This window comes from Mirounga angustirostris, unplaced genomic scaffold (genome assembly GCF_029215605.1).
Source record: "Mirounga angustirostris isolate CCGP_5_RB_7025 unplaced genomic scaffold, mMirAng1.0.hap1 SCAF_16, whole genome shotgun sequence".
Lineage (NCBI taxonomy): Eukaryota > Metazoa > Chordata > Mammalia > Carnivora > Phocidae > Mirounga > Mirounga angustirostris.
The window spans coordinates 46,658,783-46,683,377 of record NW_026991724.1 but is presented as its reverse complement, the minus strand read 5'-3'; the positions used below and the strand labels follow the sequence as shown (position 1 = coordinate 46,683,377).

The 24,595-nt window shown below is 54.5% G+C and overlaps 2 protein-coding genes and 1 pseudogene across 6 annotated transcripts; 2 read left to right on the top strand and 1 right to left on the bottom strand.

The window, feature by feature from the left end:
• Window positions 1–3,694: 3,694 nt before the first annotated feature.
• Window positions 3,695–15,714, top strand: LRFN1 (leucine rich repeat and fibronectin type III domain containing 1). Of its 4 annotated transcripts, none has more exons than XM_064582029.1 (5): window positions 3,695–3,838; window positions 6,403–6,435; window positions 8,880–8,934; window positions 9,333–10,775; window positions 13,973–15,714. In XM_064582029.1, the coding sequence occupies exons 4-5, from the start codon at window positions 9,370–9,372 to the stop codon at window positions 14,877–14,879; spliced, it is 2,313 nt and encodes a 770-aa protein (XP_064438099.1). In that variant the 5' UTR covers window positions 3,695–3,838; window positions 6,403–6,435; window positions 8,880–8,934; window positions 9,333–9,369; the 3' UTR covers window positions 14,880–15,714. The 4 variants fall into 4 exon arrangements, with proteins under 4 accessions (XP_064438099.1, XP_045747441.1, XP_054367381.1 ...); XM_045891485.3 differs by having other exon boundaries at window positions 6,403–6,520; XM_054511406.2 differs by lacking the exon at window positions 8,880–8,934.
• A 4,729-nt stretch (window positions 15,715–20,443) lies between these two features.
• On the top strand, window positions 20,444–20,567 carry LOC123856266 (U2 spliceosomal RNA; annotated as a pseudogene).
• A 1,142-nt stretch (window positions 20,568–21,709) lies between these two features.
• On the bottom strand, window positions 21,710–23,547 carry LOC123855014 (interferon lambda-1-like). 2 transcript variants are annotated; one of them, XM_045890374.1, is made up of 5 exons: window positions 23,364–23,547; window positions 23,053–23,124; window positions 22,100–22,249; window positions 21,917–21,994; window positions 21,710–21,824 (listed from the first exon to the last, which is right to left on the bottom strand). In XM_045890374.1, exons 1-5 carry the CDS (start codon window positions 23,532–23,534, stop codon window positions 21,726–21,728), a joined length of 570 nt encoding a protein of 189 aa, XP_045746330.1. In that variant the 5' UTR covers window positions 23,535–23,547; the 3' UTR covers window positions 21,710–21,725. The 2 variants fall into 2 exon arrangements, with proteins under 2 accessions (XP_045746330.1, XP_045746329.1); XM_045890373.1 differs by having other exon boundaries at window positions 21,726–21,824; window positions 21,917–22,000; window positions 22,106–22,249; window positions 23,364–23,534.
• Between the last annotated feature and the right edge of the window lie 1,048 nt (window positions 23,548–24,595).

Below are 24,595 nucleotides of genomic sequence, written 5' to 3'. Positions count from 1 at the left end.
CCCAGCCCTCCCGGCCAGAACACACCATCCCCTCACCACCCGCCTCTGCCCATCCCTTGCTCCTTGTCCCCTGTCGGGCAAGCCCTTTGCATAGAGAAATCCACGCACACACACTCCCCCCCCCCCCGTATTTGGGGGGGGCGGGATTTGAGCTTCTCTTCTGACACCATCCTAGTGCCCTCCCCAGCCCATCTCTGCCAGGCATATCTCTACTGCTCCTTGTGATCACAGCCTCAGTCTCTGATGGCTAGAGATGGAAGAAGAGGGCTGGGGATAGGAGAGGTCGTTCAATTAAGAGGTCAAGCAACGGCCGGCTGCAGAGGTCAGAGAGGCAGAAGGACTTGTCCAAGGTCATGCACTTACATGATCAAATTAATAATAATAGTTAACTCCCTGATTGAGGGCTTCCTTTGTGCCAAGTACTTCTATAAGCACTTACAGGTGTTAACTCATTCAATCCTTACAGTACCCCATGAGGACGGTATCATTATTATCCCCAGCTTACAGATGAATAAACTGAGGCACAGAAGCCAAAAATAGTTGCCTGAAGCCCCACAGCTAGTGGTTTGCACAGTTAGAACTTTAACTCAAGGCTATCTGGTGGTCAAGGGCCACTCCCTCTCCCTAGCCGGGGATTTAGGGACTCATCCCTTCCTCCTCCTCCCTCTCCCCTCTCCCTCTCGTCCTTCCCACGTAGTTGAACTTCTGTCAGCTTCCAGGCTCATGATTGCAAACAATCCAACCAGAAAAAGGCATGTACGAGGAGTTGCCCAATCAGGAGCAGGGAGTTTGGAAAGCAAGGACTAATCAGAGAGGGTGGTTCTGGGGACTGCCCAATGCAGAGGAGGTTTGGCTAGAGGGATTGCAGAGGGACCAGTCAGAGAGGCCAGAGCAGAATACACTATCCAGTGGAGAGTCAGCACAATGGGGCATGGCTCCAGGTTTGGGGCCACTCCTTCAAGCCACCCCCCCTCCCCCGCCCAAACTAGGGACTACCTCCTCTCTTCCCGCCAGCCTTCACCTAGGCTTCACAGATCCAGGCTCCCTAATTTTTGAATCCAGGCTCTAGGGTTTCCCTGGGGCTCTCCTCCCTGCTAACCTTCAAGGAAAATAGGGCATATGTTGGAGAGGAAGAAACGGGATTTAGGGTGAAACAGAGAATGGAGGATCTAAACTAGCCAAGAGGGGCCGGTGCCTGGACTGAAAGCTAGATGCTTTTGGGGTGGAGTTTAAGGTGCAGAGGGCAGTGCTGGGGCTAAGAAGGTAGGACCTAGGCCTGAGCGCAACCTGAGGTCAGAAAGTGCTGGGGTTTTTGCTTTGGGCAGAGCCTTGGAGAGGGGGTGGGGGTGGGGTGTGTGTGTGTGTGTGTGTGTGTGTGTGTGTGTAACTAGGCTTGGGGCAGGGCCTAATTGTGGAAGTTTGAGAATGGTTGCCAGTCTCTATTAGGAAGTCTGGGGCAGGAATTAAGGCCGGAGGAAACTTCCACCTGTTGTCCTCTTTTTAGGCCAACTCACATTCCCCGACCTTATGGGGCATCCTCCTACCGCTGGGGGTTTCCCCCTTCCCTTCTAGTGACCCCAGTCTGGGACATGATGTTTATTGTTGAGTGTGGCTCCTACAGGGAGTCTGGAGTGGGCCTAGCTCCCAGGCCGTCTCCTGAGAGGCATTCAAGAACATGTGTTTGCTGAGCACCCACTGGGTGCCATTCGCCGTTCTGGACACTGGAGAAAATTGGTGCCCATGCCTCTCCCCTCAGGGGGCTTATATTTCAATGACTAGACGATAAGCAATAAACAAACAAATAAGTAAACAATAAAGAGACAAGATTATTAACAAGCACGATAAGAGCTAGGTAGGAAATAAAATGAGATGATGTGATAGAAATGGTGGGACCTTTTGTTGCCTCTTTAGTCTCTTCTAGAAGAGTCTTCCTGGGACACCTGGGTGGCTCAGTTGGTTAAGCGACTGCCTTCGGCTCAGGTCATGATCCTGGAGTCCTGGGATCGAGTCCCGCATCGGGCTCCCTGCTGAGCAGGGAGTCTGCTTCTTCCTCTGACCCTCCCCTCTCTCATGTGTGCGCTCTCTCTCACTTATTCTCTCTCTCTCAAATAAATAAAAAAATCTTAAAAAAAAAAAAATAGAAGAGTCCTCCTGCTCACCTCCCAATATGTATTATGAAAAATTTCAAACATGCAGCAAAGCTGAAATTATTTTACAGTGAACACCCATAGACCCACCACCTAGATTCTCCCATTAACATTTTATTGGACTTGCTTTATCACATCCCCATCCATCAACCCATCCATAACCCATCTTATTTTTTTATGGATTTTACAGTAATTGGCAGACATCAGGACAATTGGTGGGGGTGAGGGTCCATACTGGGGAGGGGGAAAGAGGGCCTCTCTGAAGAGGTTACGTTTGAATTAAGACCTGAATGAAAAGGAAGGGGAAAGAGTGCCAAGACCAAGGGTTGGACTGAGCTGGTGTGTTGGAGGAGTAGGGATAGGGCATGCTTCGAGCGATGATGTGACTAGGAAGAATTTAGGGAAGGGGTTTGGTAAAGGACCTTGATACAGTGGGATCCAAAATGGGAAGGGTTTGAGCTGCCAGGGAGCGGGAGGACTGCAATAAGACAGATTTGGAGGAGAGGCCTTGTTGGGTTTGGGGGCCTGGTGAGTATCCTGGAAAGAAGTGGAAAGTGGCCTGAGATACTCAGTGGGATTTGGGGGAGGGACTGGGGATCAGCTATTGGGTTGGAGTTGGGCAAGAAAGGAGTCTAACCAAGGAAGGAGCAAGGAATCTGGGCTCCATGGAAGTCACAGGGAGGGGGGAGGGTCTGCAGGGTCCAAAAGAAAGAGTAAGAACAGGAAGGAGGCAGGGAAAGAATCTAGGGGCAAATCAGGGGTTCTGGAAACTAAGGGGGGGCTTAGAGGGGAAGATGATCTGGGGTCTAATGGGGGTAATGAGGAAAATTAGGGGGAATAAGAGACATTTGGGGGTCCCCCTAGAAATTAGACATGGTCTGGAGTCCCTGTTGGGGGTCAGGGAATGGTTTGTGGTCCTAGAGGGTGGAAGGACATGGCTGGGGGTCCCCAAGAAGCAGTAGGACATGGTTTGGGTCCCCAAAGGAAGTAAGACATGATCTGGTATCTCCCTGGATGTTGAAGTATGGTTTGGGTCCTCTCTGGAAGCTGGGGCATATTCTGGGGTCTACCTGAATGTTATGGTATGATTTGGGGTCCCTTTGGGGGATGCTCTGGATCCCCTTGGGTTCTGGGATATGGTCTGGGGTCCCCACTGGAGTATGGGACAGAGTCTGAGGTCACCTAGGAGAGGAGGACATGGTTTGTGGTCCGGGGTGGCTGTAGAACATGGTTTGGGTCCTCAGAGGAGGTAAGGCATGGTCTGAGGTTCCCCTGGGTATTGGGACATGATCCCAGGTCTCCGCTGCGAGATCCGAGTCCCCACGCCAGTTGGGGCGTGGTCTGGGGGGGGTCTCTGGGGCAGCCAGCGGGGCTGGAGGTGGGGCTGGGGAGGGGTCGGGGGCGGGCCGGCGGCTCCGCAGTGGAGAGGGGTCTGCGGCGCGCCCCGGGGGCGGGGGTCTGGGCGGTGCGGCCGCCCCGCCCGCCCCCTCCCCCCTTGCGGCGGCGGCGGCGGCGGGGCTCTGGCGGCGGGCGGCGCGGAGGGCGGAGCTCGGCGGCGGCTCAGGAGGGAGGGCGGGAGGCGGGAGGGAGGCGGCCCCGCGGCACCGCGCCCCCTCCCCCGGCCCTCCCCCCACCATGGCGCGGAGCGAGGCGGCGGCGGCGGGGCCGGGCCCGGGGCCCCCCCGGGCTGGGTGAGCACGGCCCGCAGCGGCCCGGGAGGCGGCGGGCGGGGGCGCCGGTGGGAGCGCGGGTGTGAGCGTGCGAGCGTGTGAGTGTGTGTCCGCGGCGCTGCGGCGGGCCCGGCGTGCGCTCGCGCGGCCCTGTGTGTGCCCGGCGCCGGCGTGTGCGGCGCCCTGCTTGTGTGGCCATCCGGGTGTGTGCTGGGTGTCGAGCCGAGGTGCTGTGTCCGGCCGCACGCGTGTGTCCCCCTGAGTGGCTTGCCCCTCCGGCTGTGTGTCTGGGGGGCTGTCGCGCGCCCATCGGAGGGGCTGTGTGCAGGTGTGTGTGCGTGGGTTGTGTGCCCAGGTGTGGGTCCCCTTCCTCCCCCCAGCGAGTGTGCGCGGGGCTGGCTGCGTTGGGTGTTTGTGTCCAGGTTGGATGTCCATCCTAGGGTTTGTGTAGCCGGGTGTGCCCGTTCGGGTGTCCATTTGTGGTGTGTGTGTGTGTGTGTGTCTGCGGGTTGTGTGTCTCCGAGGGTGTGTGTCTGTGCGTCCACGTCAGGTTCCCGGCCGGGGGCTGGGGCTCGTTCCTTGTGGGTCCAGGCCTCTGTGTGGGTTTGGGGGAGGGGAGTTTGCCGCTCCCTCGGTCCATGTCAACTGGGGGGGTCCTCAGCGGTCCTTGGGGGAGACGGCCATGTCTTCCCCTTCCCGGTGCCTGGGAGGGGGGGGATGGGCGGCCGGTAGGTGGACAGATGGAAGGATGAGAGGCCGAGGGATGGACAGATGGGCCCGAGGGGAGGGGCACAGACCCGGCCCTCCCCACCCACCCCACCCCAATCCCCACCCCCGCCAGATCTCCGCAGATGGGGCCCGGAGTTGCCGGCATACAGATGGCCAGGCCGGGGGACTTTTGGGCTGCTAGTGGGAGGATTGCCTTGTAGCCGGGCTCCAGGACTCAGCCCCCCAACCCTTTGAGACTCTACCTGCTGAACTCTGACCTCAGGCCCTGGCTGGTGCCTTGGTTGGGGGTGGGTGGGGGGGGATGTGCTGGGAGGGAAGGATGTTAGGATTTCTTTGGCCTGGGAAGTAGGTGGGGTGGGGGTACCTCAGGGCTAGGAGGGATGTGTGTTCATGCCTGTGTGTGTGAATCTAGGCCTGTTGACTATGCTACTGTGGTTCAATATTTTGTGTGCATTTTGGAAGTGTGTAAAATCCCTCCCAGGACTCTTGTGTGAGCCTGTGTCTGTAATGAGTGAACATCTCAGAATGTCTGTGCAAGGTGGATCTTTGTGTGCCTCTGTGCTTGTTTGAGTGTGTCTCAGTTTTGTGTATCTGTGTATGCTTGTAGTTCTGTGTGTGTGTGTGTGAGGTGTGTCTATCTGCTAGTGTGTGCATTTGTGCATCTGGTGGTGTGGGGATGTATCCGTTTTGTGACCGTGCATCTTGGGGGATATGTGAAGTTGTATGAGTGTGTAGGAGTGTGTTTGGGCATTTAAGAGCATGCACCTGTGTATCACCTGTTTGTGCAACTGAGGATATGTTATATGTGTGTGCCCCTGTGTGTTGGCTAGCGTGCAAGTGTGTATCTGTTATAGGAGCATGTATCTGGTTGTCTGCAAGGGGGCACATGGGTTTCTCTGTTGTGTGTGTCCATGAGTATGTATGAACGTGCAAAGAAAGTCAGTGTTGTACATGTGTGGTTGTGTGCAGGTGTGTCCACCTTGAGGGTGTGTGTCTGTGTTGTGAGTCCATTTATGTGTCAATGTTGGTGTCTGGGGATTGGGATTGTATCTGTTCAAACGTACGTGCAGGGCAATATGCACGCACGTATCTGTCTCCCTGGCACGAGGCTGACCTCACTCGTGGCCCAGTGAGATTGGGGCCTGTGTGGTGTGACCTGTGGTATGCTGGGGTCCATCCAGGGGGTCCAAGGACACAAGTGTGTCCTCATGCCAGGCCAAGAGCCCATGGAGGGTGGGGGCACACATCATTACTGGTGTGTCCCTGGAAATCCAGATGTAGAGACTTGGATTGTGGGTCCATGTGGGTTTTGGCGTGTCCACACGTGTTGGTGTGACAGCGGTGTAATGGCGAGGATGGGGACCTCTGGTTCTTTCCTACCCTCGGTACCACTCAGCTCTTCAAAGTTGGGGGACTGGGATATGAACTCTGGAAGAGGCTGGGAGCCTGGAATCCTGGATCTGAAAGAGAAGGCGGCTGGGAGGCCAGATTCCTGGGTCTTGAGAAAGGAAGAAACCAAGACCTGGACTCTGGAGTTTGAAGAAGGAAGAGTCTGGGATTGCAGACACCAGGGTCTTGAGGGAGGAGGGGCCTGGGGTCTCTGGTCTGGCGAGCCCACAGAGGACAAAGGGTTAAACTCCTGGACTCCTGGGTTTGGAGGGGTAACAGTCCTGAGGCCCAGACTCCCTGGATTCCAGAAACGACTCGCTGGGTCTGTCTGAGACTATACAGAACCTGCAGCAGGAGGACGGAGAGAGTGATCACATCAGGGACTTCCTTGGCCCAGATGGTCTCTGAGGCAGGTCTTCAGAGAGGAGCCCGAAGGATGCTAATAGGGTCATTTTGTTCCTTTGCAGGTACCCGCCCAGGCCCTGACTCCCTGCAGAGAGGTGAGTGGGGTCCTTCAGGCTGGGGAGAGAGATGTGGAGTGATTGGGCCTGTTCTGAGCCAGCCGGAGGCCTGACGCCCTGCCTGGTATGGATTTCAGGGCAGAGTATGGCTGTGTCCAAGGGGCGGGGCTGGGTGGGGGGACAACAAGGTCAGGAGCATTGGGTTTGGGTCAGGGCCTGTGGTAGAGCCAGGGCTTGGGTGGTAGGTGGGGGGTTTCAGGCCTGGAGGCATCCCCTCTCTGGATGGGTGAGGTGGTTGGGACAGGGAAGTCTCCTGATGATATGGGAAAAGCGCACAGAGAGTTTCACAACATGAAGTGACCCCTGCATTTGGAGAGCGACATGGACATGGTTTACCATTGTATGTGTGTGTGTGTGTGTGTGTGCGCGCGTGCGCGTGCATGCATGTATGCATGTGGGAAGCTCTCCTGGTCACCTGACCTGCTGGTGGCTGAGAGAGAGCCAGAGAAAATGATATGTTAATAATAATCATAATAATGATGATGATGATGATGGCTGCTAATATTTATTATACAGGGTTTACTCTGTCAGGAACTATTCTAAACCCATTACACTGTATTATCTCTGCATACTTAAAACAACCCCATGAGGTAGGTGCTATCATTATCCCCGTTTTACAGCTGAGCACACTGAGGCACAAAGAGAGGAAGTCACCTGATTAAAGTCGCGCAGCCGGGAACTGGGGTACGAGCCCCAGCAATCAGGTCTGGGTTCTTCCTTGCAATGCTGCACTGCCTCTCAATAAATGTCAGCTATTTGCATTGCTGTTATTATTCCTTCAACTTGAGTCCCCCCTCCCCCCAACTGTGGGAGGCAAAACCGTGTACTTGTGCTTCAGAGACTGGGGTTCTGAGCCTTAGAGACCCCACAGCCAAGCAGGTGCTGAGCTGGGCCTCCAAACTTAGGAGCTCCGCCTCTTGGGCCAGGGTTTTCCATCAGACACAGAGCAGTTTCCCAGGCGGAGCATAAGACCAATTAATGGGGGGCGCTCAGAGACACGGTGGGACGCCCTCACTCTGCCTCTTTTCCTCTCTCCAGCCCAGGCACTGGCTCTCCATCTCTATCTCTTTCTGCCTCCGTCTGGGTCTCTCTCTATAGTGTCTTCAGATCTCCTCCTGCCTCTTTTGGCTCACTCTTCCCCTCTTCATCTCTTGATCTCAATGCCCTTCTCTGTGTCTCCTCTGTTTGTTCTTTAGTCTCTCTTGGCTTCAGGCTGGCTCCTTGCCTCTGCACCTTCCTTTCAGATTCTTTCTCGTTTCCTTTTATTTATTTACTCACTTATTTACTTATTTATTTATCTATGTAAGCTCTTGGCACAATGTGGGGCTCGAACCCACCACGCTGAGATCAAGAGTCACATGCTCTGCCCGTCAGGCGCCCCTCAGATTCTTTCTCTTTTTGCCACTTTGTCTCTTTCTCTCTCTCTGACTCTGTTTCTGCCAGTCTGTGCCCCCTGCTCCCCCCCACTTGTCTCCCTATCTCTTCACCTCTTTCTCTCTGACTCCCTTGGTCCCCCTCCCCACAGGCTGAAGGATTTAGGGCCACAGCAGGCTGCAGCCTCAAACTGCAGATTCCTAGGAGGTGGGCCAGCAGGGACTGGGTGTGGGGTGGGGTGAAAACAGTTTCAGGGACGCCCCCTTCCCATCCTTTCCTTTTCACCCCCCACCCACCCCGTGTTGTGATGGGAGCTGACATGTCGTGGGCTGCAGGCGCCGCAGGGGAATCCCCGCCGGAAGGTTTTGCCTGGAGCAGAGGCATAGCGTGAGTGTGTGAAGAGTGCGTGTGAGTGTGGGTACGTGTGGGGCCTTGTATGTGCCCACTGATGTGAGCATGAAAGCTTGCCCGCTGCTTGGGAGCTCACCAGGGCCCAGGATGAAACCAGGTTCAGAGAAGGACTTCTCAAGGCTGAGCAGGAAGACATGTGTTTTTCTCAGCTCCTCCTACCTTCAGATTCCCTCTGCCACTCCCAAGGGTGTGTGTGTGTAGGGGGGGTGTTACCCTTAACATTTATTGAATATTTGCTGTGTGGCAGGCCCTGTGCTCAGTGGCCCCCCTGAATGAGCTTACGGAACCCTTGCAACAACCCACTGAAGATGGTACAATTATCATCCCATTTTACAAATCAGGGAATTATGGCCTAGGTTAGGGGAAATCATTAGTTTGGGGTCACAGAGGTAGCAAGTGGGGGAGCCAGGACTTGAACCTGAGTCTGTTTGATTTCAGAGCACTTACTCTTAATAATAGTGCACACTATTATTGGGCACTCGATGGGTACATATTGGGCACTCGATGATCATGATGATAATAATCACCAACATGTATTGAACACATTTTATGTGCCAGGCACGGTTCTAAGTACATTAAGCTCATTAATCCATTTAATCCTCACAGAGGTAAGGCCTGTTTTTATCTCCATTTTACAGATGAAGAAACCGAGATTCAGAGAGGTTCAGACACTTGCCCGAGGTCACACAGCTAGTAAGTGTCAGAGCTGGAATTTGAACCCAGGGACTATGGCTTTGAAATCCATGACCTTAAACCCTAGTCAGCTGTGATTTTTCAAAATATTTAGTGGGTACTGGAAGGCCCAGGCTGGCCAGGTGTCACCCCTCTGGCTGGGAAGTCATGAGAGGCCTGGGCCTCCTAGAGGAGGGTCCGTCCCAGTTGGGATCGGGACAGTCCCAGTTGGGATCGGGACACTCAGTGTAGTTTACCAGCCAGCATGGAAAGATGGTCTGTTAACAATGAAATGCACGCCTGCTGATGATCAGTCCTGCCACTGATCTGCCCCAGGTCAGACTCCCAGCAGGACGCGGTGGGCGGCCAGGCTGGTGGTCAAGGCCTGCGCCTGCGTGACCCGTCTCCTTCCCTTGCAGGTCTCACGCCCCACTCCTCCCGCCTTCCCCCTGCACCATGGCTCCGGGCCCCTTCTCCTCGGCGCTCCTCTCGCCGCCGCCTGCTGCCCTGCCCTTTTTGCTGCTGCTCTGGGCCGGGGCGTCTCGTGGTCAGCCCTGCCCCGGCCGCTGCATCTGCCAGAACGTGGCGCCCACGCTGACCATGCTGTGCGCCAAGACCGGCCTGCTCTTCGTGCCGCCGGCCATCGACCGGCGCGTGGTGGAGCTGCGGCTCACTGACAACTTCATCGCGGCCGTCCGCCGCAGAGACTTCGCCAACATGACCAGCCTGGTTCACCTCACCCTGTCCCGTAACACCATCGGCCAGGTGGCCGCCGGCGCCTTCGCCGACCTCCGCGCCCTCCGCGCCCTGCACCTCGACAGCAACCGCCTGGCCGAGGTGCGTGGCGACCAGCTCCGCGGCTTGGGCAACCTCCGCCACCTGATCCTCGGCAACAACCAGATCCGCCGGGTGGAGTCCGCCGCCTTCGATGCCTTCCTGGCCACCGTGGAGGACCTGGATCTGTCCTACAACAACCTCGAGGCCCTGCCGTGGGAGGCTGTGGGCCAGATGGTGAACCTGAACACCCTCACGCTGGACCACAACCTCATCGACCACATCGCCGAAGGGACCTTCGTGCAGCTGCACAAACTGGTTCGCCTGGACATGACCTCCAACCGCCTGCACAAACTGCCCCCTGATGGGCTCTTCCTGAGGTCCCAGGGCTCGGGGCCGAAGCCGCCCACGCCGCTCACGGTCAGCTTCGGCGGCAACCCCCTGCACTGCAACTGCGAGCTGCTCTGGCTGAGGCGGCTGACGCGGGAGGACGACCTGGAGACGTGCGCCACCCCCGAGCACCTCACCGACCGCTACTTCTGGTCCATCCCCGAGGAGGAGTTCCTGTGTGAGCCCCCGCTGATCACGCGCCAGGCGGGGGGCCGGGCCCTGGTGGTGGAGGGCCAGGCGGTCAGCCTGCGGTGCCGCGCCGTGGGGGACCCCGAGCCCGTGGTGCACTGGGTGGCGCCCGACGGGCGGTTGCTGGGGAACTCGAGCCGGACCCGGGTGCGGGGGGATGGGACGCTGGATGTGACCATCACCACCTTACGGGACAGCGGCACCTTCACCTGCATCGCCTCCAACGCCGCGGGGGAAGCCACGGCGCCCGTGGAGGTGTGCGTGGTGCCCCTGCCTCTGATGGCGCCCCCGCCAGCCGCCCCGCCGCCTCTCACGGAGCCCGGCTCCTCTGACATCGCCACGCCCGGCCGCCCTGGTGCCAACGAATCGGCCACCGAACGCCGGCTCGTGGCGGCCGAGCTCACCTCAAACTCGGTGCTCATCCGCTGGCCCGCCCAGAGACCTGTGCCCGGCATCCGCATGTACCAGGTCCAGTACAACAGCTCCGCGGATGACTCCCTTGTCTACAGGTGGGTGCTGCAGTCCCAGGAACCACCCCCCGCCCCTGCCCCCGATTCCGGGGGCCCTCCCCATCATCTGCCCCACTCCCTTGGCCTTTTTGCTCCACTGGGGTTCTCTAGATGGCCCAGTGGAGTTGTCTTGGGCTCTCATTTGCCCTGTCTCCTTCTCTCTCTCCTTCTGTCTCACTCTCTCTTTCTGGTTTTCCTGCAGTTAGGTAATCTTCGTTGAGATCCCATACGAGCCAGACGTGAACTGTGCCCAGCATGATCCCTGCTCTCTGGGGTTCACGGTCTACCTCACTGCTGGCCAAAGGTGTCTGGTTGTGCACCTTGTCAGTTAAACATTTAGGAACATGAAATATATTCACACACTTACATATGTATAGTTACATTTATATTTACAGATTATATACCAGTGTTACTGTATCAACCCATTGGGTACATCACAGAACAGAAAAGGAAAAGTATGAGAAAAAGATATAAATGATCATTTGATCTTCCCCACTTTGTTGCGAAGCAGTGATGATACCCCCTCCCACTTTATAGGCACCCATAAGTTATTTCCACCATCCACTGGGTTAGAAGCCCTTGCCCTGGTGTGGACAGATCTGTACCGTATAAGACAGACATTAAAAAAAGGTTACTTTCTCCCATAATCTCTGTTATTCTCTTGCTTTTGCCTCTGTCTGTACCCTCTCTCCCTCCTGCCCTTATTAGGCACTGAGCCCCTGCTCTGTGCTAGGCCCTGTGCGACCTCATTCGATCTTCCCAACTCTGCCGTGAAGCAGCAGTGATCCCCCCCCTCCCATTTTATAGACAGGGAAGCTGAGACTCAGTGGGAGGAAATCACTTGCTCAAGGTCACAGAGAAAAGTGGCAGAGCCAGGATTCCAGGCTTTACCCTTCTAACTCCTAATCTTGCCCTTTTGACATTGAACACACACATTGAGCACCTACTGTTTGCCAGGCAGGGATTAGGGGAGAAGGATAATACATTTCTGTAAATGACTCTTGGTTTCTGTGACTCTCCACCTCTCTGTTTCTCTCTTTCATTCTTGGTCTAACCCTTGGCCACTATGTGGTGGGGTGGGGGTGCTCCTCAGACCCTGTATGTATGTGGATGTTGGTGGCCCTCTGTCCCAGCAGGGTGACAAATCCCTGGTCTCTTCCTTTCCCCTGAAGGCCACAGTTCCAGTCCTCTGTCCCCCATTGCAGATGCCTGTGCTACGGTGCTGTAGGGGTTAACCTCCTCGCTGCTGCCATGGGCGGAGGTGACATCCAACCAGAAGCCTCCTCTGCTGCTTGCTTAGGTCTTGCAGCCAATTAGAGACACATGGGCTGAAGCTTTCTTAAGGAGCCAGCCTCTATCCTTGAAAAGTGGGGAGCCCCTAGCAACTGGTTACTTTGGGGGAAGGAGGAAGAGGAATCCAAGCCTCTTGGGAAGGGGAGGGGAGAGGAAGAGGAAGACTTAACAGCTAAGGGGCCCGAGGTTGGATGGGGTGGGGGGCAGTGTGTGAAATGGCAGGCAGGGGGTCAGTTGGAAATGTGGGTAGGCCTTTATGAGGGGGTAGGGCCCTTACCCGAAATCTTCTGGTTGAAGGGTGGCTCTTGGTGGTAAGGGAGCTGAGGTGGGCTTCAGGATGAAAGGTGGCCTGGTTGGAGGGAATGTGAAGTTTCTGAGAGAGGAGGCCTGTGGAGATGGGGGCGTGGCCTCTCTCAGGAGATGGAGCTCCTGCTGCATGGTCCCAGGCAGATGAGGTGGCAGTCCTTGTCTCTGGCGACCCACTGAGAGTTTTGTAGGTGAGGAGGGCTTGTGAGGTTGAGTGCTGGGAATGCGAATTCCTGTGGATGGGGCAGTCCTGGCTTAGCCAACAGCACAGACATGGCCAACAGCACAGAAGGGATATGCCCAACAGAAGAGGGTCAAGGCCTAGTGGGAATGGTCTTACAGACGGGGAAGAGTGCAACTGGTGGTGAAAGCCACAGCAAGGGCTACTGGTCCACATTGGGTGGGATGCACGCTAATCATGACGAAATTATTTAGTGCCAGGCTTTAGGTGTGTTAACTCATTCACACATCACACTCTCTATGATGAAGGAGTTCTTAATATCTCCATTTTGGGGAAATGAGGCACAGAGAGGTTAAGAAACTTGCCTAAGGTCACAGAGCTAGCAAGTGGCAGAGAGACTCAAACACAGGCTCTGAGACTTTGTCAGCATAAGCACTTCTTTACACTGTCCCTCACTGGAGGACAGGGTCCTATAGCAAGAAAGGGCATGCTTGCTTGGCTACATTTTACCCAATTACAGATGACATTAACCGGGGGGGGGGGGGGGGCATGATTTCATGCCTCTGGTGGTATGGGGCAGAGCATGCACACAGAGTGATTGGTTGCAGGACATGCAAAGAGTGGACATGGTTCTAGGCACAGTAGGGAAGCCATCCCTAGTAGGTCTTGGGAGTGTGGCTTGGAAGCCACTGGTCAATCAAAAGGGGAGTGGCCTATAGCCATGGCCCCTTAGTGGGTGGGAATATGTAGTTGAGGGGTTTGGTAATTGTCCCAGAAGATAGGCGCAGCTTGATGTATTTACCCAAAGGTGGGACATGCAGATGAGGGGCGTGGCCTGTATCATAGTTTCCCCAGAAAGGATGGGAATATATAGAAAAGAGGAACTAGAAGAGCATCCATTGTCCCGGTAGCAGTAATATAGGGTGTGTGAGTTGACCTCAGTGTCCACTTGAGTGAGGATGGGACCTACAGGAAACGAGAGGTGGCCTGTTGTGTCGGGGCCCTTAAAGGGTGGAAATATGTAGACCTTGAATGGCAGTCGTCCAATAAAAGTGAAACACTGCCAGGAGGCATGTTCCTTGAGGGCAGGACTTAAAAGCTATAGCACTCCTCCCTTGCAGGGGCCAGGACATGTAGATGAGGGAACAGGAATGGCAGATATTACCTAATAGGTGACAAGACACCACAAGGAGTGGGTCCGAGGGCAGGGCATGCAGAAGAGGGGCATGGCCTGTAGCAGGGGTCCTGACAGGATGGGAATTTGTCGCTTGAATGGCTGCTACTGTCCCACAGAGGATGAAATACCGGTAGGGACACATGGTTTGGTCCCCATTGGTCACCACGGGTGGGACATGCAAACGAAGCGATGTAGTTCATAGGGGAGCTAACCCAGCGCTGATGCCCTCCCCTCCTGCAGGATGATCCCATCCACCAGCCAGACCTTCCTGGTGAACGATCTGGCAGCAGGCCGCGCCTACGACCTGTGCGTGCTGGCTGTCTACGACGACGGGGCCACGGCACTGCCGGCCACGCGAGTGGTGGGCTGCGTGCAGTTCACCACCGCGGGGGATCCCGCGCCCTGCCGCCCACTGAGGGCCCATTTCTTGGGTGGCACCATGATCATCGCCATCGGGGGCGTCATCGTCGCTTCGGTCCTCGTTTTCATCGTTCTGCTCATGATCCGCTATAAGGTCTACGGCGACGGCGACGGTCGCCGCGTCAAGGGTACCTCCAGGTCGCCGCCGCGGGTCAGCCACGTGTGCTCGCAGACCAACGGCGCAGGCGCCCCGCAGGCCCCGCCCCCGCCGGCGCAAGACCGTTACGAGGCGCTGCGCGAGGTGGCGTCCCCCGCTGCTGCCGCCGTGGCGGTCGAGGCCAAGGGCCCCGCGGCCGAGACGGCTTCCGCGGAGCCGGAGACCGTCCTTGGACGCTCCCTGGGCGGCTCGGCCACCTCGCTGTGCCTGCTGCCGTCTGAGGAAACCTCTGGGGAGGAGTCTCGGGCCGCGGCGGGCCCTCGGAGGAGCCGTTCCGGGGCCCTGGGGCCGCCAGCTTCGGCGCCTCCCACTCTAGCTCTGGTTCCTGGGGGCGCCCCGGCCCGGCCGAGGCCGCAGCAGCGCTATTCGTTCGACGGGGACTACGGGGCGCTCTTCCAGAGCCACAGTTACCCGCGCCGCGCCCGGCGGACAAAGCGCCACCGGTCCACGCCGCACCTGGACGGGGCCGGAGGGGGCGCGGCCGGGGAGGACGGAGACCTGGGGCTGGGCTCCGCCAGGGCACGCCTGGCCTTTACCAGCACCGAGTGGATGCTGGAGAGTACCGTGTGAGCGGCAGGCGGGCGCCGGGACGCCTGGGTGCCGCGGACAAACGCCCAGCCGCCCGGACGCCGGGGCAGGACTCGCGGGAGAAAGCGCGGCGCCTAGTCGTCGGACTGGAGGCGGAGACTCGCCCTTCTCCTCCCCGGAAGGGGCGGGACTGCCTCGTCTGAGGCTCCTGGCCACGCCCCCGGGCCCCGGGGAGTTAGGGGGCGGGCAGCCGGGCCCCCTTCCTCCGCGGACTCCTCGCCCCCCTCCTGCCCCTCCCCGCGCGCGCTCGCGGACCTCGCTGGAGCCGGTGCCTTACACAGCGAAGCGCGGGGAGGGGCAGGGCCCCCCCGACACTGCAGCACTGAGACACGAGCCCCTTCCCCCCGCCCGGGACCCGGGGCAGGGGCGAGGGGCCCATTTCTTGTATCTGGCTGGACTAGATCCTATTCTGTCCCGCGGCGGCCTCCAAAGCCCCCACCCCACCCCATTCACCTCCCTGGTCCCGTCGGGTCTGGCTTGGGGTCCCCCTTTTCTCTGTTCCCTTTGTCTCTGTCCCGCCCTCTGTCGTCTTTGTCTTACGTGTCTGTCCTTCCCTATTTGTGTCTCCTTTCTCCGTCCTGTCGTCTCTTCTCCCTCTGCCCTCCCATATCTTGTCCAGTCTTCCTATTTCTCCCGATTACCTCTTCCCACTACACATTCTCCCGGGCAGGTCCCACTGGAAGGACCAGACTCTCCCCTATTCCTTCCTCTTTTCCCAAATAAATCCCCACATGAACAAAATCCAAAACCAAATCCCCCTCCCTGCCGGAGCCGGGACCCTCCGCCGCAGCAGAATTAAACTTTTTTCTGTGTCTGAGGCCGATCTGCTGACCTCTGTGTGTGTCTGTGTGTCTTGGGGTGTGTGTGTGTGTGACCTGGATTACAGCATAAGGACGCAAGTGAGACTGAAGGAAAGGTGGCTAGTTGGGACCAGGGAGACTCGAGATAGTTTCCCGTCCCCTGAGAGACTTAGAGGTGGGGCATAATAAAAATAATACTAGCTAACATTTAGTGAGTCCTTACTATGTGCCAAGCACTCATTTAATCCTCTAAACAACCCTAGATGTCAGTGATGTTATCCCGTTTCGCAGATGAGGAAATTGAGGCGCAGGAAAGTTAAGTAACTTGCCCAAGGTCACAGAACCAGCACAGAAAGCAAAATCGGGATTTAAAAAGGCAGGCAGCCTGACTTCTGAGTCTGGATTCTTAACCACAGAATTCTGCTGAACAGCTGTTGGATGTCCATTCCACGTGCGGGCATTGTGCTAAGCACAGCTCCTCTCTCTTAGGTTGGACAGCTAACTGAAGTAGGTATGTTTGGTCCCATTTTACAGTCAGGAATCTGAACCAGGGAGAAGTGAAAGTCACTTGCCCAAGGTCCCCAAGTGAAGAAATAGGGGAGCTGGCAGGTTGACCTCTATTTTTCACTGCTACACTATATTGCCTCTGGTGTCTGTCTAGAGGCTAGGGAACGGCCCCAGAAACCTTAGTTAGCTGAGCATGGGTATCCAAAGTCAGCCTTGGGGAGGGGATGAGGGAAAGTGCTCATTGGTCGCTGTCTGGAGTCTGAGAGATCCTAGGTGCAGAAGAAGTCTGCTGGGAGCACAGAGGATGGTGTGGGGGAGAGGATTTTCTCAGGTGAGGCTGAGGGCTGTGGCTGGGGAAGGAAAGTTGGTCAGGTGGGATGCCCCAGCCCTTGGAGAGGGGGAGGCCTGCAGTGAAAACAGGCCTGCTTCCTGATCCTGGAGAAGGAGGAGGAAGCTTCTTGCCAGCCAGGGGCCCCCTGAGGCCTGGGGAGGAGGAAAGAAAGACAGAAATAGAAACAGAGCAGGAGGGAGGGGGATGGATCTGGGCAGACAGGGTGGGAGGCAGCAAGGACAGAAGCACCAGAGACTCACAGGCCATGAGGCTCCCTCACCCAGTGGCTCAGCCACACATCCATCTCCATCATCACGACTCCTGGATACTGAGGGCTTCCCACACGCCAGGCACTGTGCTCACGAACCCTCCCTGATGCAAGGAGAGAGTATGCAACCCAGAGCCCAGCAAAATGGAGTTACTCAGATAGTAAGTGTGATTGCATTTATCCTCTGCAACAGATCTGTGTAGTGTGTGCACCCACTTTTCTAGAGGAGGAATCTGAAGTTTAGGGAGGTTAAGGAGTTTGCCCAAGATCACACAGCCAGGAAATGGCAGAGCCATGATTGGAAAGTTTACTGCCTCCGAGTCCTGCACACCCAACCATCTGACTATATTGTCTCTGATTCACCCAATAAAGCTTTATTGAGCATGTACTGTGTACCTGGCCCTGTTCAGAGGATACAACAGTGAACAAAATAGTTTAACTAAAACAAAACAAGAAACCCCTGCCCCATGAAGCTCATATTCTAGATGGGGGAGGGGGGGTGAGAGTAAACAAGCACGTGATAATGTATCTGGGGGTAAATGAGTGCCATGGAAAGAATGAGAAGGGGATGGAACAGGGACTGACTGGGAGGCCTACTTTAGGTTGGGGGCTCAAGGGATGTGATGCTGGAGCTGAAGAAATCCCTTGTAGGAAGAGCCAGGGAAAAGCATTCCAGGCAGAGTGAATAGCACATGCAAAGGTCTTGAGGAAAGAGTGTGCTTGGTGTTTTGGAGGTAGTATGTCTGGACCGGAGCAAGTGGGAGAGTGGGAGGGGAGGGGGTGGGAGAGGCAAGCAGGGAACAGATTCTGCAGAGCCTTGTGGGCTGGGGTCAAGGGTCAGGTTGTATTCTCTGAGCTATGAGAAGCCAGTGGAGGATTGTCTGTAGAGGTGGTATACGGTCTGATTTCCGTGGAAGACCCCAGCTTTGGGGTGGTGTGTATGTGCCTTCAAAACAAAATCAGGAACTGCCATCTCAGAATTTGGCATCCACCCACTGGCGTGTTTGGGGCCAACATGGTCCCCAGTTCAGCACTTTGGATAACGCTCCACCCACCTTCCTTCACTTGTAACCCCTTTATTTGGTAGAGAAGTATTTATCAATGCCAATGCTATGCTTGTTTTTCAAAATTGAGAGCTCTAAACCCAAGGAACAGGTACACTAGGTGAGAGAGGGCCTAGGATCATCTAAGCGGAATGTTTGAGTATCTCTTCTGTGCCTGGCCCTGTGCTGGACACTGAAGACCCAGGAGTGACCAAAACAGACTCAGTTTCTGCCCTCCTGGAGCTGAGGGCAATCGCAGCCCTATTGCTGTTCAGGAGACCGGGAGCCCAGCAGAGCTGCCTCCCCCTGCCCCGAGATTCCCTCTGAACTAATAAGGGACACTTCTTAGTTCAGAGTCTTTAGGTAGCAAGTGACCGGAACTCAGCTTCCCTGGATTAAGCATCAAAAGTGGTCACTGTTGGCTCATACATCTGGGATGCAGACAATTAAGGGTAAAGCTACAAGGAATTTGGCCTTAGAGACCGGAACCACCCAGACACTTTAGTCACTCATTTCTCTGTTTCTCCCAGCTCAGATTCATCCTCTTCAACATGTGGTGGGGAAAATGGCCATGTATTTACAGACACATATTTGATGCTTCTAGCTCCATAACCCCAAAGGTAAAATGGCAAAATCTCCTCCAGTCCTCAATGAGAAAAAAAATCAGGGAAGGGCTCTGATTGGCCTGACTGGAGTCACATGACACTTCTGCTCCGACTGTAGTAGCCAAGGCAATGTAATGCGTTGATTGGCCAGGTGGGGGTCTGGGTTGTGTGGCCTGGGGGAGGGGAGGTTACTAAAATAATATTAGGTTGAACCATATGAAATAGCCAGTTTTGTAGGTTAGAAATGGCAGAACATGGGCAATTTCATATGATTGACCCTAAACAGTCACCAGAAAAGTAGGATGGGAAAGCTTCTAGGCATATAAAAGCAATAGGAACCCCAGTGCACCATGCAGAAGGATTTTTGAAGGAGAAGGTGGTATTAGCTGAGACATAAGGGATGAATGGGAACTGGCCAGGTGAAGACTTCACGGTGGCAGGAGAGTAGTAGGACATGTCCTAGGCACAGGGAACAGCAGATGCAGAGGTTGTCATGAACGGGGACAAAGGGCTTTGCCTCTGTGCTCTGGAGATGGAGTGATCTGACTGAGCCAACCTGAGTCATACGTTCAACCAAATGAAGAAGTAGGAAAACAGAGTTATTCCCCAAAGGAAAATTGAGGAGCTTTATCAGGAGAAATGGATGCTGAACAGGCCAAACCAAAATATATCCAGTTCAAGAATTTTTGTTAGGCCTTGGCATCTCCAAGAAGGGATTTGCAACTCTAATTCCAGCAGGCCTATTGAAGAGGGTCATATGCCAGAATTCAGATATCTCCTATATGATTCAAATGTTTACTAACAAATATGTGTTTGATAATGTAAGCTCTATGCCCAACATGGGACTTGAACTCACGACCCCGAGATCAAGAGTTGCATGCATGCTCTACCAAATGAACCAGCCAGGCACCCCACATTATCAAATATTAATTGACTACCTTCTCTAGGTTCTATGCTGGGCATACAGAGATGGATTTGTGAGGATACATCTGGCTGCAAAAGACAGAAAACCCAATTAACATGACTTAAGACATTTGGTTATCTCATTTAATAAGAAGTCTGGAGTTAGGAGGTTTGGTAGTTTGGTGCAATGGCTCATTGATATCACCAAGGACCCAATTTCCTACTCTTTAGTTCTACCTTCCTTAGAAGAATAGCTTCATACTCTAGGTTCGTTGCCTCTTGGTCACAGAATGGTCACCACAGCTCCAGAGCTCACATCCTCATACTAGTGAACTAAGCAGGAAGGAAGGGAACACATGGAAGAGTTTTTTTGCGTCAGGGAAGAAAAAAAAAATCTAAAATAATAAGAGTAACAGCAACAAACACATATGTGGGGCTTAACCTGTGCCAAAAACTGTTTTAAATTCCTTACATAAACTAATTAATTCAAGAAGCCCTTCAGTTGGATGGCTATCAAACTGCAAGGGAATCCCAAGAAGCAGGTGTCAGGCAAAGGGGAAAGAAATTCATGCCATGGGCTGAGCAACTTACATCTTCCTTGTACCACCGATTGCTTTAGGCTTAGGCATGTGACTAAATTCTAGCCAATGAGACAAGCATGCACATCCAATAGGGAGTTTTTCTGGAAGGTTTTCTGTGCCTTTATTTTATTTATTTTTTTTAAATATTTTATTTATTGGGGCGCCTGGGTGGCTCAGTCGGTTAAACGTCTGCCTCCTGCTCAGGTCATGATCTCAAGATCCTGGGATCGAGCCCCACGTCGGGCTCTCTGCTCAGCGGGGAGTCTGCTTCTCCTTCTCCTTCTGCTCCTACCCCCCACCCGTGATTTCTCTCTCTTTCTCTCTCAATCAAGTGCAGGCAAGCAGGGGGAGGGGCAGAGGGAGAGGGAGAGAGAGAATCCCAAGCAGACTCCAAAGGGAGTAAGGAGCCTGAAGCAGGGCTGGATCCCACAACCCAGAGATTGCAACCTGAGCCAAAGTCAAGAGTCGGTGGCTTAACCGACTGCACCACCCAGGCACCCCAGTTTTCCTTGCTTTTAAAAACTGTGGAATATAAATGGATTTGTGGAGCAGGGAGATGGAATAGGAGCTTGCTCCGTCCACTCCAGGCATCGACCTGGTATTGCAGTACTTCCAGGAACAGTGCACCCCCTTGCGGGTAATACTAATGGTGCAAAAGGAAAAAAAATAAAAAATAAATAAAAACTGTGGAAGAAGGGGTGCTCAGGTGGTTCAGTCGGTTAAGCATCTGACTCCTGAATTCAGCTCAGGTTGTAATCTTGGGGGTCATGGGAGCGAGCCCCAAGTTGGGCTCCCCACTCAGGGGGGAGTCTGCTTCTCTCTTCCCTCTGCCCCTCCCCCCAACTCATGCTCTCTCTCTCTCAAAATAAATAAATAAATCTAAAAAAACAAAACAAAACAAAACCTATGGAAGGAAAGTTAGGGCCCCAGACACTATGGAGCAGAGGCAAGCTATCCACATTGAGCCTTGTCCAAATTCATGACCCACAGAATCTGTGAGCAGGATAAAATTGTCATTTTACTCCATTAAGTTTGAGGTGGTTTGTTGTGACAGCTGGAGCTGTGGCTGCCATCTTGAGACCATGAGGTAGCCAGAGTAAGAATCAGCCAACAGAGATGGACAGAATTTGGTTCCCAAAGACATTACTGAATAATGAATTAACCAGTCCTAGAACAGCCCTGCCAGCTGACTTTTTGTTATGCGTGATAATAAACTCGTTTTTACTTTCCCCATTTGAGTTGGGTTTCTGATGCTCATTACAGGATAAAGCATCTTGATTAGACCTCTATCTGTCCTAGGTACCCATGGAACAGAGAGATATCCAGTTCACATGGACAGGGATAGACAGAGAGACATATAAACATGTGTGTACATGCACACAGAACAGCACACACATGGGCATGAACTTGCCGTTATGTATCTTCGGTCAGACCCAGGCTCAGGCAGACACTCACTTAAATCCATACATGCACACGGTCGCAGAAATCAAGCACACGCAATATACACAACCAGTTACACATTTTACCTACACCTCTTAGACATCCACCCTCAGTCACAGACTCACAATCATACACATACCCAAGGATTCAGTTAACACAGAAGGTTCCAATTCCTTCCTGTTTATTTGCGCATATTGTATAAAAGTAGAAAAACAAGCATTACTTTTGGGTCTAGGTTAGTGCTAAAGCTTCATAAATAAGGGGCGAGAGGAAATAACTTAAGGCAGGGCTGGGGCTTAGTGCATAAATAAGGTCTGGGGTCTCAGACGGGCTGGGGGTGGGTCCAGGTCCTAGACACACAAGTCTCCTCTGGCGACACATTCCAGGTCCTTTTTGAGGAGGCGGAAGAGGTTGAACAGGACAGAGGCCTCGAGGCAGCCTTGAGACTCCTGTGAAAGGGAAACATGGTTGCCATTGCCCAGGCATCAGCCTCCTCCCTTACGCAGGGCCCGGGCATCCATCCCTGCCTCGAGTCACTCACCTTATTTGAGGCCTCGTGGAGCCGGTGCAGCCAGTGGTGGAGGCGGCCTCGGGGCTGGGGGCCTGCTGTGGGCTGAGCCTTGACCTGTGGGCAGAGGAGGGTGGTGTGTGAGGCAGGGCCTGGGACGGAGAGGTGAGGTCCCCTAAGCCCAGAACCCACAGACGGGGCCCAGGTGCCCCGAGCACTCACACAGGCCTGGAGCTCGGAGCGGATGTGGCGCAGCATGTGAAGGGGCTGGTCCAGGATGCCCCCCTGGGACCTGTCAGCCATGGTCTCCAGGACCTTCAGGGTCAAGGCCAGCTCAGCCTCCAAGGCTACAGGGCGCTCCCACACCTGAGGAGAGGTGAGAAAGAACAGGTGAGGTGGAAAGGTAAGGAAGCGTAGGCAAGAAGGCCCAGTTAAGTGGGGACAGGTCGGGAGTGCAGGGAAGGAGGGCAGGTGGTATGCAACACAGGATGGGGACAGGTGGGAGGGAGGCAGGAGAAGGGAACGCATGAGGAAGGATGCAGATGAAGGATACAGGTGAGGGGGAAACCTAAGGGAAGATACAGGTGAAAGAGTGAAGTGGGACAAGTGAAAGGTGGCTCGTGGGGGTCACAGAAGTTTGGAGAGACGGGATGGGGATGGGTGAACAGAGAGAGGTTAGGGAAGCAGGTGGAGAGGGGCAGTTGGATGCACAGGTGATCAAGGTGAAGGAAGAAGACATGGACTCTGGGAAAGAGCACTGGAAGAAAGATGATGGGGGACACAAGGCAGAGTCAGTGGTGAGGAGAACAGATGATAGGGGAGGAAGGAATCAGCCCTGAGAGTAGACAGTGACAAACTGGCCAGGGCAAGGGGCTTGGGTGGGAGATAGACCCGGGAGAGAGAAAAAAGGAGAAATGAGAAGGAATTAGGTAAGAGTGATGAGGACAGGTGAAAGAGATAGGGACATGGGGACAGGCAGAGAGGTGATCGAAAGGGACCTAAGGGAGCGATGGGGTCAGGGGAGCAGTTGAGGAAGGACGGGGGCCCAGGACAGGTGAGGAGAGACCAGACAGAGGGGAGGACAGGTGAGACAAAGGAGGTGAGGGGCCACTTTAGGAGTGAGGGAGAGGGGCCAGGTGAGGGTAAGGGTGGCCTCACTTCCAACTCACCTGCAGCTGGTTCAGGTCCCGGTTTCTAGGGAAGAGGCGGGAGCCGCAACTCCAGTTTTTTAGTGAATTTTCCTAGAAAGTAAGAGCAGAGATTAGCTTACAGTAGGAGGGCCGGAGGCTAGCCCATAGCCGCAAGGTTGACCTCGCAGGAGGGCTTGAGTTTAATCCATAGCAGAAAGGACAGAGGTTAACCATAGCTGAAAAGCTAGAGGCTAGCCCATAGCAGGAGGATGGGAGGTTAGCCCACTATAGCCAGGCAGCAGTTGGGCCAAAGCAAGAGTAGAGGTTAATCCACAACCATGGGGACTCACCAAGGCATCCTTGGCCTTCTTGAAGGCCTCCAGCTCCCTTGGTGGCAGAGATTTGAACCTGCCAATGTCACAGCGCTTCCAGGTTGTGGTGGGCTTGGATGTGGGGACAGGGCCAGCTCTGGCCAAGCTCAGCCCTGCAGTCACCAGCACCAGGACCCACATCGTGGCCATAGTCAAATCGCAACTGCTTCCCTGGCTTCATGGCTCCACTTTTTAGCCAGGCTAAACGGGCAATCCTGGCTGATGTGTGTAAAGTGAAAAGGCAAATGGAAATTGCGATTTTCACAATGACTTGAAAGGCGTGAGTGGGTGGAGCTAGGTGCGGAGTTAGGTGAGCTCACAGGTGTGGGTGGGGCCAGATGAGCCCAGAGCTCTGTCAAGAAAGAAAGAGAAACTGAAATTCGATCCCAGGACGAAGACTAAGGAGTCCCTGATCTGGTTCAGGAGTTCCTGGAATTTTGGGAATCCACTGATTGCGGCCAAGGAAGGTACAGGGATAGGAAGCGGTCGCAGCAGGGCAGGGACTAGGGCAGGGTATGTGCGGTGAGGCTGCTTGGATGCGAGAGAGGGAGCTTCCCCTGTCGGTTTAAGCGTGTTCTGGGAACTCATTTTATGCTCTGAACAATCCTGTGAGTTGTTACTTTTATGCTTGTCCCCATTTTACCAGCGAGAAAACTGAGCCACAGGAAGGAAAAATGACTTGCTGAAGGTCCCACAGCTGGTTAATGGCAGAGCTGGGGTTTGAATGGAGTCTTATGCGCTTACCCCCTTGTAGAAGGGGGTAGAAGATGAGAACCTTTGGGAGTCACAGTCAGCCCGTTCTCTTGTCTCTCCTTCTAGGTAGCATGAAAGGGTAGGGGGCTCCTCATTCGCTGGGGCAAGAGAACTTACTGGGGACTGGAGGGGCTGCCTGGGGAGAAGGCAGTGAGGAGGGCTTTCAGAAGGCAGACGAGTCTGGTTGCTTTGTTATCATCACCCCCCATGGTAATAATAATTGTGTAGCATGTAGGGAATTGCTTTGATGTGTAGGCACTTTATATTTTTCATTCCTTTATTTTTTTTTCTTGGCCCTTAGGTGCAGAGAGTTATTAATAATACTCTTCAGATCATAACATAGAATCACAATTGGCCCATGAAAGACCTCTCTAAGGTCCCCTCGTACCCAATCCCCACTCCCACCCCACCCACCTGCAGGTATACCCACGTTAATGCACTTGATATATAGCTGCAAA